Genomic DNA, 17,655 nt, shown 5'->3' on the forward strand with positions numbered 1-17,655 from the left:
AAGCAGTGACGTTAATAACAACGAAGCGTTGTTCGCGCTTTGTAAAGATTTACGTAAGTAGAGCAGGCTCTCATCCTGCCAATTTTTATTTTATTTTTTAAATAATCCGACTTCGCGTTTCGAATTACGATCGTTGAAAATTAAACGCCATCTTGGCAAGGAATATTTAAGAGCATCTTGTTGCCTATGGTCCGCGAATGCGTGAACAAACGAATTGTATCGTTCGACTGGTATCGGACCAGGTTATCGTCTATACTCTCCTCCATTGTTCGCTTTACAAAAGATTCGAATTTGTAAATTCTATCAGGTTACGTCACCCGTTCCTTCGTGCAAAATCGTTTTGAAATATGATTTATTATACGTTATACGATTTACATTACACGATTTGTAATATGACTCGATAAAAAAGAAAATTCCAAAAAATCTCAACAACGAATCTCAAGATCTCTAAAACTACACAGAATCGTGAAAAATTTTTACAATCTCCACGTATCGTCAACAAAAACATTTTGTAAAATGTCACGAAAGAATTCCTTAAAATTCCAAATGGTCACTACCAAATTCAAAAATTTCCGAAGCCCCAAAAATTTGCAAAAATGTTGCAACGAATGTTGGAAAATATCGCTAATGGCTCCCTGCAAGATATTTCACGCTGCTAAAAAATTCTCAGAAACTGTCAAAGGGTTGTCTGTATCGAAGAACGCCCCATTTCTGGAGCATGCGCCGTTTCTAAAACCGCTGCGTCATGCGTACAGTAATCAATTAGAATTTGCACGTGTCATGCTTTGTACATGAAAAAGGCAGCGAAGAAGCAAGAGCGTAGGAAATAATAAGCTTCGTGTCATTGGTTATCGAGGATGTTATCAGGACTTTCTTGATGGACGGTTCCCGCCAGCATCTGACAAATGGTGTAGCAGTTCAGTCTCATGCTGACTCGCGACACCGAGCTTGTTCCGAACGGTTTCTCTCGTGAAAACATGTCGTCCGCTATGAACTTGTCACAGGCGAGCGTAAAACAGGTGCAGGATTTCTTGAATTCGTTCGACGTCGTCTTCTCAGATTGTGATGGCGAGTTTTCCATGATTTTCTGCCTGTTCTCGAGGATTTCCTAACGATATTTGTCTGGTGTATTCGGTTTTTTTTTTGTGGTGAATTAAATACTTTGTCTGTCACCAGGTGTCATTTGGTATCTGGGCAAACCTATTCCCGGGGCAATTTTGACGGTCAGTAAACTGCAGCAGATGGGAAAGAGGCTATATCTGGTGACGAATAACAGTACTATAAGTATAGATCGATACTGTGAGCAACTGAGGCTAAATGGACTAGTCGTTAAACCGGTAAGTCGCTTTCGATGGTAATTATGACGCAGATCAATCTGGGGAGGTTAGTTACCGGGGCTCACGGGGTCACGGAATCTACGGGTAAAGTAGAACAGTGTGCATAATGGGTAATGGGTAAAGTAGTTGTTGAGGATAAATTCCCAAATTTGTGTCACGAGAATATATTAACTTTATAATTTTAGGATAAGAGAATAACGTGATACGTAAAATATTTAGGTTATTGGGAATAAGAATTGTAGTGTGTTTTGAACAATTGATCAATTTTGTTCAGTTGGTACAGTAGTTAGCTATAGTCAAAGGTCAAGAGCAGTGAACTATGATTGATGTGGACGGTTTTATAATATGGTAATTTAAAAACAGGATTTTTGAGATAAATACGCGATACAAAAGATTTAAAAGAAATAGAATTTTCTTTCCATATGTAAAATTAGCGAATAGTTGCTTCATGTCATCTATACCTGTAATTAGTTATTAGATAATTAGATTTAAAATGTTAATATTTGGCTATAATGACTGACATAACTCATTGCTCCGGTGATCTAAATGTTCCATAAGAGGAAAACGAAATACAACATTTTGTGTATCATTGTTTTTACATTCCAGTACCCTTATCATTAAATAAATATTTTTTTAACGACTCAATATTTTATCAAAAATGCCCTGAATTTTCTTTTAGATTGTATTATTACTAAATAAATAATATTTTAATAGCAGAAGTTTTTGTAATAAAAAGTTCCTAACTTGTTATTAAATTAAATATCACCTGATCCAATGTTATTTTATAATCTTTATGGTTATTGCATTCATCACTGTAATTACGTTATTCCCTAATTATTAGTGAAATAAGAAATTTATTATTTTGCAGGAGCAAGTAATAAACAGCGCGAAGGTGATCAGTTGGTATCTGAAGAAGATTCAATTTTCGGACGAGGCGTTTGTAATAGCTTCGTCAACGTTTCGACAAGTCTTAATTGACGATGGTATCAAACTGACACCGTCATCCGTGAGTAATGTTCAGAAATTTATTTATCCACAAGATACATTTTACCTCGAATAACTTGATAAAAGTACCTGATAACAGTAATTATCTTTTGGCACACTTATATTCCATAATTTAAATTATTCAAATTGAAAGCAATTTAATAAAAATTAAAAAATTTACAATTTTATTTTAATTACATTATATCTCTCAACTTTATTGGACAGTAAATTAATTTTTTTTTATGTAAATTAATATTATGAGAAAAATTAATTTTACACTTTTTTCACAAAAGAAGAACAAATTTTGTATTTTATCAAGATTATTTTCTTTATGCAAGATATGTAAAATAGTCAATAAAAATGACGTATCGATAAAGGTACTATACGAGATAAAAGTATTATGTAGATAACGAGTGTAGAAAAACATTTATTTACTTAATAGTCGTTGCTCGTGTTATTCGTCAGCTATGTTAATTATCATTTATGTTAATTTGAGTCTAATCGATAAAGCTGTTTAATTGCTCCCCTTTCTTCAAATTGCTATATTTAATCGAATCATTTATCTTTAGTCTTGTTTTTTTTTCTTTCTTCGTTATGTTTAAGTTTCTAGAAGAATATTCTCAAGGGAAACGTATGGCAGCCATAACATAATCTATACAGAAAAAGCTCCACATTTGTACACTGCTCGTTTCATTTTCCTAACGGCGGAAAAATTATCCCAATAGTCCATCTGAAACGATTTTTAAATTCGTTAGAAGATATCACGTACAACGTCACATAACCTGAAAAATTGATGCATATGAACTTTGTATTTCAGCCTGCAGTCGTCGAAGGGAATGTGGCTGTCACGATGAAAGCTGTCCAAGATAGATCATCTGTCAAAGCAGTGATTGTCGATTTCTGCTTATTTTTTGACTGGGTAAAATTAGCACACGCAATTTCTTGTCTGGAAAGGAAAGATGTTCTGTATATCTGTGGGACCAAAGATGCATGGATTGTTTATGACTTAGACAAGAAAGTCCTAGGTATTTATTAGGTTTTAAGTTTTAAGTATACTTAATGCTTAGATTAAGTTTTCATATTGATCAATATTTAATTATCAATTTGAGAAATTTATTTTGGAATTACACTTAAATACTGGTTTAATTATTAATGTAAGTACTTAACTGTTAATTATTTATGTAAGCACTTTGGTATTTGCTTAAGTACACTTATTAGTGTATTTGTGCAGTATATCTATACTCAAAATACATAGTAAGTATTATCACTGAGTATCAGTTTAAGCACTGACCTAAGTGTCCAATTATGGTTTTGAATATCAGCATTCAATTATGAAATTCTATGGCTCGTTTAATTTTCAGTGCTGTATTCTAATAATTATTTCATTTAGGTCCTGGACCTCTGATAAATATAATTACACAGTACAGTGGAAGAACGCCTATAGAATGTGCTAAACCTAGTAATGTCTTGAAAGATTACATTTTGGAAACGTGTGATGTAAACGATCCAAAAAGATGTTTATTTATCGGTGACACGTGAGTATTTTTTAAAACAATTGATGTAAAATTAATTAATTGCTAAAAATTCAGTCAACGCGAAATTTTTAAACTGATGGTACTTTTGTTTATATTTTATTCTTTGTCGTTTCAGGATAAATCATGATATGGAATTTGGGGCCTTGTGTGGATTTCAAAAAATGTTTGTAGATACGGGTATCGATACAATACAAGAGGCGGAAAAAGATAAAAAGACGCGACCAGATTTCTATATTCCGAGTTTGGAATTACTGCACCCCATTATTGATTCGTTGCATAACAATTCTACGAATGAGAACGATAGTCATTAATTTTTTGGTGACCTTTTTTTTGCTAGTACTTTTTTTTGTAGGAAAAGATATTATGTCATATCAAATTTGCTTTAAGATTTGTACAAATATTTTCTACTTGTTAAAATGGATTGAACTTTGAAAGGAAATACCTGTGTATTAAAAAGTATAGTAGATTATTTAGTTTTTTTATTTTTATTATCTGCAGATTACTAATTAAGTTTGGATAAAGATACGGTGCCTAAATGGACAATAAATACTTATTAATTTTATAGTAAAGTTAATAAATCTTTATACTCTAGGGTCAAGATTATGACATTTACAATGTAAATTAATGTTGCAACAAATTTAGTTATGTATATTTAATCGTAAAAATAAAACAAGCACCCAAATGCTAAAGCCTGGGAACTTTAATTACTTTTACCAATAAGTAAATGTAATAACATAATATACCAAATTACAATATACATTGTACTTAAGTGGTAATAAATCGTTCGTTAAAAAACAGATCAATTATGTTAGAATACCTTTTCTCAATACGCAGCTTCCTTTCTAAGAAAATTAGCTTCGAACCTTTCATGAATGAGCGCACATATTAATGGCACCACCGGGTGACCGAGATAAATATTTCATCTGACACCACGTTCACGTAACTGCGACCTCCACTTAGCATGACTATACTAATTCCTTCATTACGACACATGTTCAGAAACTGAATAAGTTAGCACCCATCGAAGCTTCCACACTGACAATCTTTGACAAATAACATTTATACAGGGTGGCATAAGAAGTACCAGATACATTTATATCAAATTCACAAACAGTTACTACCATTCCAATTACTTCCCACCAATTTTACTACACAAATATTCATTTCCGCGAACCACTAACCTCTCTTCACACTCGTAAACATTCAGCTAGACCAGACCTAACCTCTTCAATCTCTTCCAGCCACTCACTCCAATGATCACGCGTTAAAATAAAACATTCTCAAACAACGCACGAGAACCCGCCATAAAACGTAGTTCGTCTCGAATCTTCTCGTAATTCCCGATTCGATTCTCTTCCTATTTTATCATCGAAGCCAAAATTTCAAAATTTCTTGACACGACCGTGATCCCAACATGGTAGAGTGATCGAGAGCGAAAACTTTATCGGTCGTGACGCGGTAAAAACGTTTATTCGTCGTAGATTAATCACCAGCATGGTTATGATACCTTCGGGATAATGACTGGCGCGCGCAGCACATAATCGACACCATAGACCTGCGCCCGATAAAGTAGAGTGGAGTAGAAAGAAAGGGGGCGTAAGAAGCCGGGCCATTGCATAATACCAGCAGCGACACGACACAGAGACTCGGGAATGAAAGAACAACGCGTCTGAGGCACGAACGTCGTTTGTACAAGTGCCGGGACCGCGAGGATCATGCAAGGACACCCGGTATGTACCTCAAATAAGAATACTCTTTGTTTTAAATTATTACAGAAACTGTGATGGGGGTTTTCATTGAATTTTATTTGGAAATTAAGATGGATCATTTATGTGATATACACAAGGCTAGGTTAAAGTTCGAAGATGCTGGGTTCATCGTAACATGGGCTTGGTTGAATTTGTGGAATTGATTTTTCTGCATCGGTTATGTGAACAGTGGTGTTTTGGTTTTTAATTATGATTAGGAATTTGGTTAATGATTTACGGGTAATCCGACGAGCGATGGTGTTTAGTGATTTATGAGTGATACTTTTGGGAATGATAGTAGGTTATAGAGCCTCGAATGGTCAAAAACGACGACGAAATAAATAAGCCATTGTAAGCTTCTTTGGTCGAGAATTCGATTAGGAAACAATGACACAATGCTCGATTGTGACGGCACGTGTTCGACGCGGCTTTAGTTTCTCGAATGGCGAGTGTTTTAAGAGAGAACTGCGAATTATTTGGTTAGGGAAATACGTGAGCTACAGTGAATTTAAAACGTGGTTACCGATTACAAGAAGGTTCGAAATAGATTACTAATCAGTCGATGCTTATCTAATCTCTCCGAGGAAAATTACGGTTCAGCATTGAAAATACAATAACAGGATCGTGAACATTTTCAAAATTTTTTAATTTTTAAAAATAAAGAGGTACGTTAAGTTTAGAAATTTTACCAATTTCATTGAAGATTTTTCCAATTCGATAAAAATGTTTAAAAAATTATTAGAAAATTAATTAATGGAAATTATATCTCGTCTCAATTTGGGGTCACCACCCTTTGCAGTGCTGGCACTTGACCGTCGTGATAACATGCAGTTTCGCCATCATCCTCGTGGCAGTAGTGTGGACCGTGAAGAAAACTAACGCGAAACGAAGAAAGTCCGAAACGAGTGAAACGATGGAACAAGAAATCATCAACGAGAATGTCAACAGCGAGGACGACGTGAGTCACGAGGATGAGAACGAGGAGTGTCCGAGCGACGACGCGATTTCCGAATTACCAGATCCGAAATGGGTGAAGGTGGGTCAGATTCAAGAACTATACATGTACCCATTGAAGTCTGGACGTGGGAAGAACCTGAGGGAATGCAGCTTCACCGAGTTTGGAATTAGCTTGGAGAACGAGGGCAAATTCACCCTTAAAGATAGGTACTCGAATTTACTATAAATTTTTTTAACCATTATATCTATTTTTTGGGGTGTACCTTATAACAACATAATTTATTTATGACGAAATTTATTATTTCAGATTAATTCTATGGTAGTATAAATGTATGTTGAAATTTTTCTGTATCAAAAAATTATTTAGAATTATTTTTCACGTCTAAGTTTTGAGTTCAGGGATGAAATTTAATTTGGTTCCAATTGTTATTAAAAAATTTTTTTAATGGAAGAACGCACTATCTAACTAGCTTATTAAAGTTTATGTAATACATCGCCCTATCATCAAACACCTACAAACTCTCATCACGTTTAAACACGTTCAAATCAGTGACACTATTGAGGTTAGTTTTACTGTGATACAATCTGGTTCCATTAAAAGATCACTCAGGTTTGCAACAGTGGAAGTTAACTTCGCTGTAATTCGAATCAGTTTCACTATAAAAGAACTTAGTTTCAGTATAACACAATAATACTATGACATGCTCAACGACACACGACACTTTCCCAAAGGAACCAACGATGAATCCCTGCTGTTCATCAGAATGTTTCTAGTGTACAACGAGGAAACTGGTCGCTTCCAAACTGGCAGGCAATATCCAACCTTGATCCTAGTGAGTTTGTCAACGGTGGATGAGACCAAGGTGAAGTTGGAGGCTGTAGGGATGCCTAGTGTGATCTTCGAGGTTCCAAATTGTTCAAAGAACGCTTCCGAAGCCGTTCAATGCACCATGTGGTGGGGGGAACCGGTTAAGTGTATCGATTGTGGCACAGAACCAGCTGAATGGTTATCAAGGTCTGCATTTTCATCTTCTTTTCGTATTTATTCCATAAATTTTATTTTTTCTCTCCGTTTTTGTGATAAATTAATGTTTTTAATTGTAATTACTAACCTAACCTTAATATACCATTGACATGAATATGAATGCGATAGACTTTTTGATAAATATTTTAATTGTTTCTATTTCTGCTTTTTTCTACTTTTCCAAAATTTTATTTGCATGTTACATTTATCACAAATTTCACGACGAGAAAAAGAAAATGAATGGACAGGTTGTTTCAAAATAGATGGGCCTTACCTCGATGTATGATTTATCTCGAAAATATGAGTGAAGTTTACAATTTTTTTAGATTTCTGACTGGAACAACTACTGGTCTTCGTTTGGGATACACGATGATGGATAGAAGAAACGTCTTTGTTCCGCCATGGAAGAAATTCACAGACGTGTACCAGAAGCTCAGAAACGAAGATACGGTAAATATTTTTATTGTTTTTAATTAAATTTTCCTTCATTTTGGGAGAAATTTGTGTAGTTTATTAATCGAGAAAATGTTTCTAGGGCTTGTTCAGTGACCTGGCCAGTTACATGTTAATGACCACGAAATCTGTTGAGCAGCTGAATGAAAAGTTGGAAAGACCAGTGCCTACACTACAATTCCGTCCAAATATTTTGGTCTCCACCCAACAGCCATTCGAGGAAGACAAGTGGGAGTGGATAAAAATCGGCGAACGGGTGGTCATCAGAAACGTCAAACCGTGTTCACGGTATAGTAAAAATAATTTAATAATTTCACGTTTTTATACCAAAGAAGAAATATAACTCGAAATATATTCGACAATGAATAATAAAAATATATAAGGCGTTTCAAAATTAGATATTTCACTGATGGTTTATGTTTAATATTGATTTATTTATTCTTTAAAAAAAAAAATTCAAAAATAAAATTGATATTAAGAGTTACTCCAATTATACAATTTGTATTTACCACAGGTGTAAACTAGTGGGTGTGAACCCAGAAAATGGAGTGATGGACAAGGAGGAGCCACTGAAGACCTTGAAATCGTACGAATATATACTATCTTTGCTAACTACATGAAGACAATCAAGAACCAAGCTGTTATGGAACAAGTTTTTTAATCTTTTTCAGTTTCAGGGAGCAAACTGACCCAGACCGGATCTCTCTCGAGGGAAAGGCGCCTACCATGGGGATATATTGTGGGTTGTATGTTCCTGGAATGGTGAAAATCGGTGACGAAGTCTTCGTCCATTCGTCCAATGGCTCATCTATGGAATTGAATCGTCGAGAAGCAGCAAGCTAGATAGATATAACAAATTTTGAAACTTAACTCGCTTCCAATGGCCTTCCTCTTTGAAAGTAGATGGAGTTCAATGTTAATGTACGTTCACGTTCAGCGAACAATGAAGAGAAATAGTATGTTGAAACGAGCAGTCAATTGAACAATATTCAAAAGACTTCGAGACAATATTATTGCGCGATTTGTATGATTGATTATTGTTAATTCGAAGCTATTCAATTGTTATACACACAAGTGTCCTGGAATAAGTGGGGCTAGTTTAAACTGATAATTCTGGTACCACGTATTTTGAGACACCCTATAAATATGTTAGAAACTGTTATGTTAAATAAACTTTCAATTGTTATAAAAGATCTGTATATTACATCATTCTATCATCATTATTACTTTCCTTAAATCAACCTATTTTCTTGGGAGAAAATTAATTGCAAAACGATAGAGAAACTAAAATATATAACATTTAATATCAATGTAAGTTCACTGATATAGCATGACGAATTGAATTAGTCAAAACTACTAAAAAAACCGAAGAATAAACTGATGACATCACCTCCACCATTTCCATAAAATTGTACACTTTGAAGAAGTACCTTTTCTTTTTATCTTTTCCTTTTATCTTCTTATCACTCTAGTTTATTTCTTTAACTGGAAAGGAGTTATATTTGAAAATTATTTAAAATCTGGTTCAAGTGGCACGAATGAAGGCTCAGAGACGAATGACGATGTCGTTGGGGACGTAATTGCATAGTATATCACTGACAATCACGATGGTCAGAGGACTCATTAGATAAGGAGAAATGGCAAAAGAGTAGGGAGGCACATAATATATTCACTAACCTCATCTCTTCCAGTCGTTCTCTTCTTCGAGACGCGGTAGCACACTCACCATGTTGGTTCACAAGTTACTTGCGTCCATTATTTTCCTTTTTGGAACTGTGACAGTTCTCTGTCGGAATCCAAAGTCAGATGGTGAGCAATATTTTTCAAAAACCTTAATTCTCTTATTTTACTTCTTCATTTAATATTTTCAATTCTATTAACTATTAAATATTTCATGTCAAGCTAAAGTTTAAAAAATTGAAGAAACACAAAGAAAAAATTTGAAATTTGAACAGCTTTTCAGAATACCTTAGGCCATATCAAGCCTCAGACTTCGCAAGAAATACAGGCTGAGGCTGCCAGAGGTGTTACTGAAAGATTATTGGGGACTAATCGTGCTAGACAATTCATGATGATGGTTAATCCTGATATTGGCCCTATCGACAAGGACACATTTTTGGTAATTTTTATATCTCGTTATAACAACGTACAGATAGAAATTAAATGTTCAATTCCGGAAGTTAGCTTCCTGTGTGCGTTGTAGAATTTGATAAAGGATTCTGTATTTCAATAGATTTTTTAACCTTGCACTTGATGTATTACTGATATTTCCACAGCAATAATACTGATTATTACACGATGGTATTTCCACGATATTGGAATTAATTTTTACTCGTAGAAAAGAGAGCCAAAAATTTTAATCTTAGACTCGAGACAAAATTTTGCGAGTTTTAAATTAATGTATATTAATGCATCCTGTTTTAAAGAGAAATTGGGATGACAGACTGAGGAGTCTTGGGTCCTGATGACAATTAGCACAATATATCTTTGCTATGCACACGATTTATAATGAGGACTCGCAATCAGTCGATGTGCAGTTTGCAAGAGTGTTTATTCATGAAAGATATAGGTGAAATGGGAACTCTAGGTGACTAATGATAATTGACGACTCAGTATCGCCTAGCTATCGGATGCCCAGTGATTATTTACAATGCATGGAAAAGTTTGGGAGTTGCAAGTAGCTCAACCTTGCATCACCTAACAGATAAACCTCATGGCACTTAACCCAAAATCTCAATAGTAATCAGTCTTTCTCTGTTATCTAACACGTAATAGAAATTTAGACATCTTGAAATATCTAATCTTAGGACCAATGTCAAAGTTCTGCAAATCTTGATTTATTCTAGAACTCTAGAGTGCTCATCTTACATTTAAGCTTCCTAGCTGTGAGCTCTATAAAACGTTCAAGTTTAAATCTCAGATCCAGATTCAAATTTATCTAATCAAAATGTCTTTTCAATAGAACTCGATAGAACTACAATTTTCTGCACTCTTGCTGCTTATCCTTGACTAACATAGATAAAGGGAATCATCTTGTTACAAGCCTTCTTTAAATTCCTAATATCTGTTACATAATTTCACTATTCATGTCATTATCAGATCAAGAAAAATTCCCTTGGTCAAGTGGAAATCCTTGGTACTTCTGGTGTGGCTATCACTTGGGGCTTACATTACTACCTCAAGAACTATTGCAATGTTCACATCTCATGGGAGGGGAATCAAATACAGCTTCCCAAGACTTTACCGAATGTTCGAATAAAAGTCACGTCTAACGACAGGTATCAAGTCTGAACTGGAAACGCTCAATCTCTCTTTTCCTCCTTCGATGTTACTTAATTCTCGAACTGCACAGATTTAGGTACTATCAGAACGTGTGCACCCTGGGCTACACCTCCGCATGGTGGGAGTGGGATCACTGGGAAAAGAACATCGACTGGATGGCCCTTAATGGAATCAATTTGGCACTTGCTTTTAACGGGCAAGAGGCTATCTGGCAAAGGGTATACTCGGAATTGAACTTCTCTTCTGACCAGATTAACGAGCACTTCAGCGGGCCAGCATTTTTACCTTGGTAACGTTCACGTGCTTTCTAGGACAAAAATCGTAACGTAATCGTGAGATATTATATAAAATATTATGGAACAACATAATCTTTGGAACCTTGTACTGCATTTTGTTTGCTTATCTGTTCTCAAGTTCAAAGTCACATACTTAATCTTTGATATCTCGTGGATGACGTAATTTCTTTGTCCATGTACGCTTCAAAGTCTACAAAAAAAAAGACAACCAAAAGAAAACCAAATTTGAGAAAGATAAGAAAATTGTTAACTCTTTTCAGAATTAATTTCAAATTATTTGTTGATCATGTGAGATTTGGTTTTTACAAAATTATACTAGGGACAGGTTAATCGAGCTTCGTTCGATGACCATTATTTTTGAAATGATTTCACAGCAGCGCCAATTTTAATAATTATTTTCTAGGTCCAGAATGGGTAACATTCGAGGCTTTGGCGGACCTTTAAGTCCAAGCTGGCACGAAAACTCGATTCGACTGCAACATCAGATCCTTCAGAGGATGAGGGAGTTAGGGATCATCCCTGTCTTGCCTGCTTTCGCAGGTCACGTGCCCAGGTCCTTCCCCAAGGTCTTCCCGAACGCCAACGTGACCAAAGTTACGGCATGGAACAATTTCTCAGATAAATATTGTTGGTAAGAATTGAAAATCATTCTGATTATAAAGAACTCAACGAATAGCAAACTTGCTTGGTAATTTTTGGCTTAGGATGAAGATAATGCTAATTAATTGTTGATAAGATTTATTGATACTCATTTTAATTTGTAACACAGATTCAATCTTCTTTGTTCACGATGTTGTCATTATTTATATCTATTATTGTTATTCAGAGATAAATGGCAGGATTATTTATCAAAAAGACTTTGACTTTAGATTTCCACTTAAGAACTTAATTTTTGAGTCGATCTGCATATCAAAAATGAACGACGAATGCCACAGTCCTAGCAACAGTCATGGTATCCATCAGGATGGTCGTTTCAATTACCATTTGTAGTTAATGAAAACACGAATTTCTTTTCAGCCCCTATCTTTTGGATCCCACGGATCCACTGTTCCGAAAAATAGGACAATTATTTTTGAAAACGGTAGGTAGGATTTAAAATAGCGAGAAGAATATGATTATGACTTTGATCTTGTTCTTTTAGTACATCGCAGAGTTTGGGACTGATCATATTTACAATTGCGACACATTCAACGAGAACGAACCCCATACCAGTGAAATCAAATTTTTGACAAACGTAGGACACTCGATTTTCGAAGCTATGACTGATGTTGATCCTCAAGCGATATGGTACCACGAATCGATAATTTAGTCTAGCTTGCACATGGTGCGAGCAAGAAATTTATAATGAAAATTGAGATTGGTCTTTGATTCACAAAAGTGAGGTTATCTTTCCAGGTTAATGCAAGGATGGATGTTCGTTCATGAAGCTTCCTTCTGGAACGAGGGCAGAATCGAAGCTTTCTTAACCTCTGTCCCATTGGTAAACATGTTTGAACAATAATTATTTCATCCAGTCTACTCAAAATTCACAAAATATTTATTTTCATGCTTTCCCTGCCTTCATTTAGGGAAGAATGATAGTACTGGACTTGCAATCAGAACAATTCCCGCAATATGTTAGACTGAAGTCGTACTATGGTCAACCATTCATTTGGTGCATGTTGCACAACTTCGGTGGTACACTTGGAATGTTTGGCTCTGCTCCAATTATCAATCGAGTAAGTCTTTTTCAAGAACGTATTCGTAGTAAAAGGAAAAAGTAGGATCATCGTTGCATGTGTGTCTAGCAGTGATCTACACGCGCCATGTTCTAAACAGTGGCGCCATCTGCAAAACCTTACATAACCTCGACATGTTTAATAACATTCCAACCCCAAGATTCTAATTGTTCACTAAAGTGACGTTAGAAAATAATCACTGTCAACACGTTTTGCTATTTGACAACCACAACTGATCTCTTTCAGCAAGTTTTCGAAGCAAGGAACATGAAAAACTCTACAATGGTGGGGACAGGCTTAACACCGGAAGGCATAAACCAAAACTACGTTATCTACGAGTTGATGAACGAGATGGCTTATCGACAGGAACCTGTCAACTTGGATAAATGGTCAGATTAAATATCCATTATTTTCCCATAAAAGATAATTGAGTACAAAATTACATTTTCAAGAATTGTTCTAGGTTCGAGGACTATAGTAGTCGAAGATACGGCGCATGGAACGAGTACGCTGTTGAAGCATGGAAGAGCCTGGGTAGGACGGTGTATAGTTTCTCAAGCACCCGGAAAATTAGAGGGAAATATGTAATTACTAGACGACCGAGCTTAGGTCTCGTGCCATGGGTAAGCTCAGTTCATCATCGCATCTCTTTGAAGTCTTGTTTCCAATTTTCCTTTGCATGGTTTGAAAATTGCAGTAATAGTAATAGTGACAAAGAACTGCAGTCCCAAAAATTGTCGATGTTCCATACAATTTTGACTGGAAAATGAATACTTTTTTTAATCGAATAGAAATGGATCAGGCCTTTTAAAAAATTTAGTATAAAAATAAAAAATTCATGATTCGAGTGTCTTTTAAATTACTGTATAATTATTTGTTAAATATGTTTGGTTGTTTCGCAGACTTGGTATGATCCAGAAACATTTTATCACACCTGGTACGTGTTCCTACAAGCGAGACACGGAAGGCAAAACAGCACCCTCTATCGTCACGATGTGGTAGACATAACTAGACAAGCTCTGCAGCTGAAAGCGGACGAAATTTACACTGACTTGATGGAAGCATATGATAAGAAGAACGCCATTAGGGTTAAGTGAGTTCTAGTTGAATCATTTTACAGAAATCAATTGCCTGCAGATCATTTTATACTATATGATACATGAAAAGTTCTATTATCGATAGTAGATAATAGAGGAGATTTCCATTTCCTAAAGTAGGTAATAAATTGGCAAGCAATTCCGATATTTGATATTACATTTCTTACTATTGCCAACAATTCATTAAATATCTCAAAGAATTACATATAAACTACACATATATAATTCCAATATTGATAATAACAATGTTTAAAATTTTGAATTACAATTTATTGTATAGATTTCAGGCTATTCAACTGTTGAAAGTGTTTACTGACCTTGAGAACATCTTAGCATCCGGTAAAAACTTCCTATTGGGAACCTGGCTAGAAATGGCAAAAAATATGGCTACTGACGAGGCGGAAATGAAATTGTATGAGTACAACGCGAGAAACCAGATTACTCTATGGGGACCCAGTGGTGAGATAAGGGACTATGCCAACAAACAATGGTCTGGAGTTGTCGCGGATTACTTTAAACCCCGCTGGGCTCTTTTCTTGGATAGCCTTGTAAATAGTGTGGCTACAGGAATAAAGATGAATATCACAAATGTCAACTTGGAGATATTTCAAAAAGTCGAACAGCCGTTTACGGTCTCTAGAAAAGTTTATCCAACAGAAACAACAGGTATAAAGAGGCTTAATATACACTTTACATGTAACCTTCATTTGCCTTTCACAATGCCTTCATATAATAATTTTTAATTTACAATTCCCTGTTATTATGTTATTGGAACTGAAATAATTAAATCTTGACTTTGGAAATGTTTCTCTTTTTGACAGGTGACAGCATAGATATAGCCCTGCAGATTCTATCCAAATGGTATTACCAGCCAAGTGTTAATTTATTCAATACTAAAAAGGTTTTTAATAATATAAGAGGTTAGGGAAAAATGTAACGTCAACTACAGGTTCTATAGCTGAACTCATTAGCTACATTCAATTTAAAAGTTATATGATGAAAAATAATATTATTGTACATATTTTCCAACAAAAATATTGTGAATAAACGGTAAGAAGCCATTAAAAGTAAAGAAACGTAATTTCATTGAATATTTAAAAATATCACTGATTATTCAAACATGTAAAAAAGATACATATACTGTGATGAAGGCGAGACGGATGAAATTTATAGTATAACAACCTATTTTACATTTATTGACTTAAAGGTCATTAAAACAATGGACTTTAACCTTGTAAAGATCGTTATTATTGATAAAAGGACACTACAACAGTCGAATAAAATTACAGAATTGGAAACAACAACGATAGATTCGAGCCAAGAGCAAAAGGGGAAAAATCGTAAATTCGCCTACGAATTATATAAAAAGGAGTTACACGATTCATGAATACCTGTTCACTTTACCAAGTACATCGGCTAGACGCGTGAAATATCAATAAAGTACATACTTCGCTCCTCGCTCGTCTTCACTGGTCAAAATTATGGCAGTAGACGACTAAATGTTATCACTTTCGACCAACCGACTGTCTTTTCCTCTTCGTTTATTAAAACAACGGACCAAAATCACCTATGAGATTGATTGTCGAGAAAATCAATGCACTAATCAAAAATATCAACCGAAACTCGATCACTCGAGTCGCCATCTTGGATTTGGTCACAGCGCCAGTCAACGACCTCTCGCGGTTTCGTCGATCGATTCTTGCTTCGCTTCGCGTTGATTATCGATCAGCTGTCGATAATCAGACCCTCAATTACCCAATTTAGAACGATCTATTTGATTGAATGGAAATTTTATGACTTCGATTCAGAATAGATTTCACTTCCAATTACAAAACGTATTTTAAGATTTACCGACTTAAGTTAACAATTATAGTTGTCATATTTATTTCCAACGAAGTGAATTATTCACGAGCTTTTATCATTTTTGTCTATGAATTTAGTTTATCAAATGAGATTGGTTATCAATTAAGGGTCAATTCTATGTAAACGCGACTCGGTTTACTTTGTCACAAGTAGATTAAGAAACATAGTGCGCATCTAATACGAGGTACAAAATATCTTGTGCATTTTTTAAGAATATTCGTAATGTGTGAGATACATCTATTATAATATACGACAGTGTACCGTCGTGGATAAAAGCGTCTGCAAAACCTGAGTCGTTGAAGAACATTTCGAAAGCTTTTATCGACGAAGGTTCCAAAAAATATTTCTGGGAATACGTAATATTTTTATTCGAGACTGATGGAAAATTTGTAAATACTCTTACTCGTAATATTCTTAAATTTTATAAATCGTTAAAAGCTAGGAAGTCCCTTAAGCTCGAGAAGGGGAGCGATAAAATATTTTTTGTATTTTTTTTTTCTTCCTTTTTTTCACTTTTAGGTTATTATAAGATTCGTAGTAAAATTTCAAAATTTTCTTAGAGGAGAATTAAGATGAAAGAAAGCGTAAGCTTTGGTATATAGAAAGCAAATGGTTTAGAGTAAAGTTGGATTAAATTCTTCAGCTCGAAATATTACATACCACCAGAAATATCGTAAATGTAAAAGATTCTAGTCTTTTTATGATACACATACCCGTAAGAATTAGACGAAGAGGGCCTACCGATGCACCAGACGTCTTATGAGATCTCAGTGCGATTGCAGCGCCATCTGTCGTTCGAATACTGGCACTTTCAGCACGAGGGATTCGACTCCCATCTTGTATCACAATTATAAAACATTCCGTACGCTAACCAGTACCATCGGAGCAAATATTTTACAATTTTAAGTAACCACACTCATTCACTAGATTACTTTCTTCTCTATTTATAAAGAAATATACCGCATTACAAGTTCCTTCGAAGTTTTATCAACGAACCATCGGTAGACAATCTAGTGACGTCATTTTTTTTGCCCTTACAGCTACTTTAATCGCTAGTAAACGTTAATAACACCGGAGAACGGATATTTGCCTGCCACAGGGGCATATTTGTAAATCATGTCGTTTCGAGAAAATTCGTGAGGTCGGGACGTGATATGATCATCGAAAGAATCCGGTCGTGAGGTTTGACGGTTATCGATTAAATTCAAATACGCGCTTGTGGTCCCCCGGATATCAGTAAGGTCCAACGAAATCACGAATCTGACTTTGGTTGCGTTCGCTTGGTCGCGTGCTTCGCACTATTTGCAAGACTTAAGTTCCATTGTATTTACAGGCCACCATACTTTGTCGGTGGCTTCGTT

General features: G+C 35.2%; 3 protein-coding genes across 3 annotated transcripts; all 3 read left to right on the forward strand.

Moving 5' to 3' along the window:
• Positions 1-807: 807 nt before the first annotated feature.
• On the forward strand, positions 808-4,167 carry LOC108552878 (4-nitrophenylphosphatase). The gene is made up of 6 exons (XM_017907559.1): positions 808-1,068; positions 1,177-1,337; positions 2,206-2,343; positions 3,139-3,346; positions 3,712-3,856; positions 3,972-4,167. Exons 1-6 carry the CDS (start codon positions 927-929, stop codon positions 4,165-4,167), a joined length of 990 nt encoding a protein of 329 aa, XP_017763048.1. The 5' UTR covers positions 808-926.
• A 1,347-nt stretch (positions 4,168-5,514) lies between these two features.
• Positions 5,515-9,114, forward strand: LOC108552900 (mitochondrial amidoxime-reducing component 1). Its single transcript, XM_017907583.1, has 7 exons — positions 5,515-5,586; positions 6,404-6,768; positions 7,325-7,576; positions 7,912-8,035; positions 8,121-8,326; positions 8,553-8,624; positions 8,710-9,114. Exons 1-7 carry the CDS (start codon positions 5,572-5,574, stop codon positions 8,879-8,881), a joined length of 1,206 nt encoding a protein of 401 aa, XP_017763072.1. The 5' UTR covers positions 5,515-5,571; the 3' UTR covers positions 8,882-9,114.
• A 628-nt stretch (positions 9,115-9,742) lies between these two features.
• Naglu (N-acetyl-alpha-glucosaminidase) lies at positions 9,743-15,426 on the forward strand. The gene is made up of 14 exons (XM_017907574.1): positions 9,743-9,847; positions 9,994-10,157; positions 11,138-11,316; positions 11,391-11,609; positions 12,020-12,247; positions 12,634-12,697; positions 12,758-12,903; positions 13,012-13,096; positions 13,185-13,334; positions 13,581-13,723; positions 13,798-13,957; positions 14,237-14,427; positions 14,712-15,097; positions 15,253-15,426. Exons 1-14 carry the CDS (start codon positions 9,766-9,768, stop codon positions 15,354-15,356), a joined length of 2,301 nt encoding a protein of 766 aa, XP_017763063.1. The 5' UTR covers positions 9,743-9,765; the 3' UTR covers positions 15,357-15,426.
• Positions 15,427-17,655: the final 2,229 nt, after the last annotated feature.

This window comes from Eufriesea mexicana, unplaced genomic scaffold, assembly GCF_001483705.2.
Source record: "Eufriesea mexicana isolate 0111107269 unplaced genomic scaffold, ASM148370v2 scaffold8420, whole genome shotgun sequence".
NCBI classification, from domain to species: domain Eukaryota; kingdom Metazoa; phylum Arthropoda; class Insecta; order Hymenoptera; family Apidae; genus Eufriesea; species Eufriesea mexicana.

What these genes read in the sequence shown, in the direction of transcription:
- LOC108552878 (XM_017907559.1), top strand. Translation starts at nt 927, where the DNA reads ATGCTGACTCGCGACACCGAGCTTGTTCCGAACGGTTTCTCTCGTGAA. An exon ending in ATGGACTAGTCGTTAAACCG is followed by an intron (nt 1,338 to 2,205) that starts GTAAGTCGCTTT and finishes ATTATTTTGCAG; the next exon opens with GAGCAAGTAATAAACAGCGC. An exon ending in TCAAACTGACACCGTCATCC is followed by an intron (nt 2,344 to 3,138) that starts GTGAGTAATGTT and finishes TTTGTATTTCAG; the next exon opens with CCTGCAGTCGTCGAAGGGAA.
- LOC108552900 (XM_017907583.1), top strand. An exon ending in AAATTCACCCTTAAAGATAG is followed by an intron (nt 6,769 to 7,324) that starts GTACTCGAATTT and finishes GCTGTTCATCAG; the next exon opens with AATGTTTCTAGTGTACAACG. An exon ending in CCACTGAAGACCTTGAAATC is followed by an intron (nt 8,625 to 8,709) that starts GTACGAATATAT and finishes AATCTTTTTCAG; the next exon opens with TTTCAGGGAGCAAACTGACC.
- Naglu (XM_017907574.1), top strand. Translation starts at nt 9,766, where the DNA reads ATGTTGGTTCACAAGTTACTTGCGTCCATTATTTTCCTTTTTGGAACT. An exon ending in GTTGATCCTCAAGCGATATG is followed by an intron (nt 12,904 to 13,011) that starts GTACCACGAATC and finishes TTATCTTTCCAG; the next exon opens with GTTAATGCAAGGATGGATGT. An exon ending in CTGCTCCAATTATCAATCGA is followed by an intron (nt 13,335 to 13,580) that starts GTAAGTCTTTTT and finishes GATCTCTTTCAG; the next exon opens with CAAGTTTTCGAAGCAAGGAA.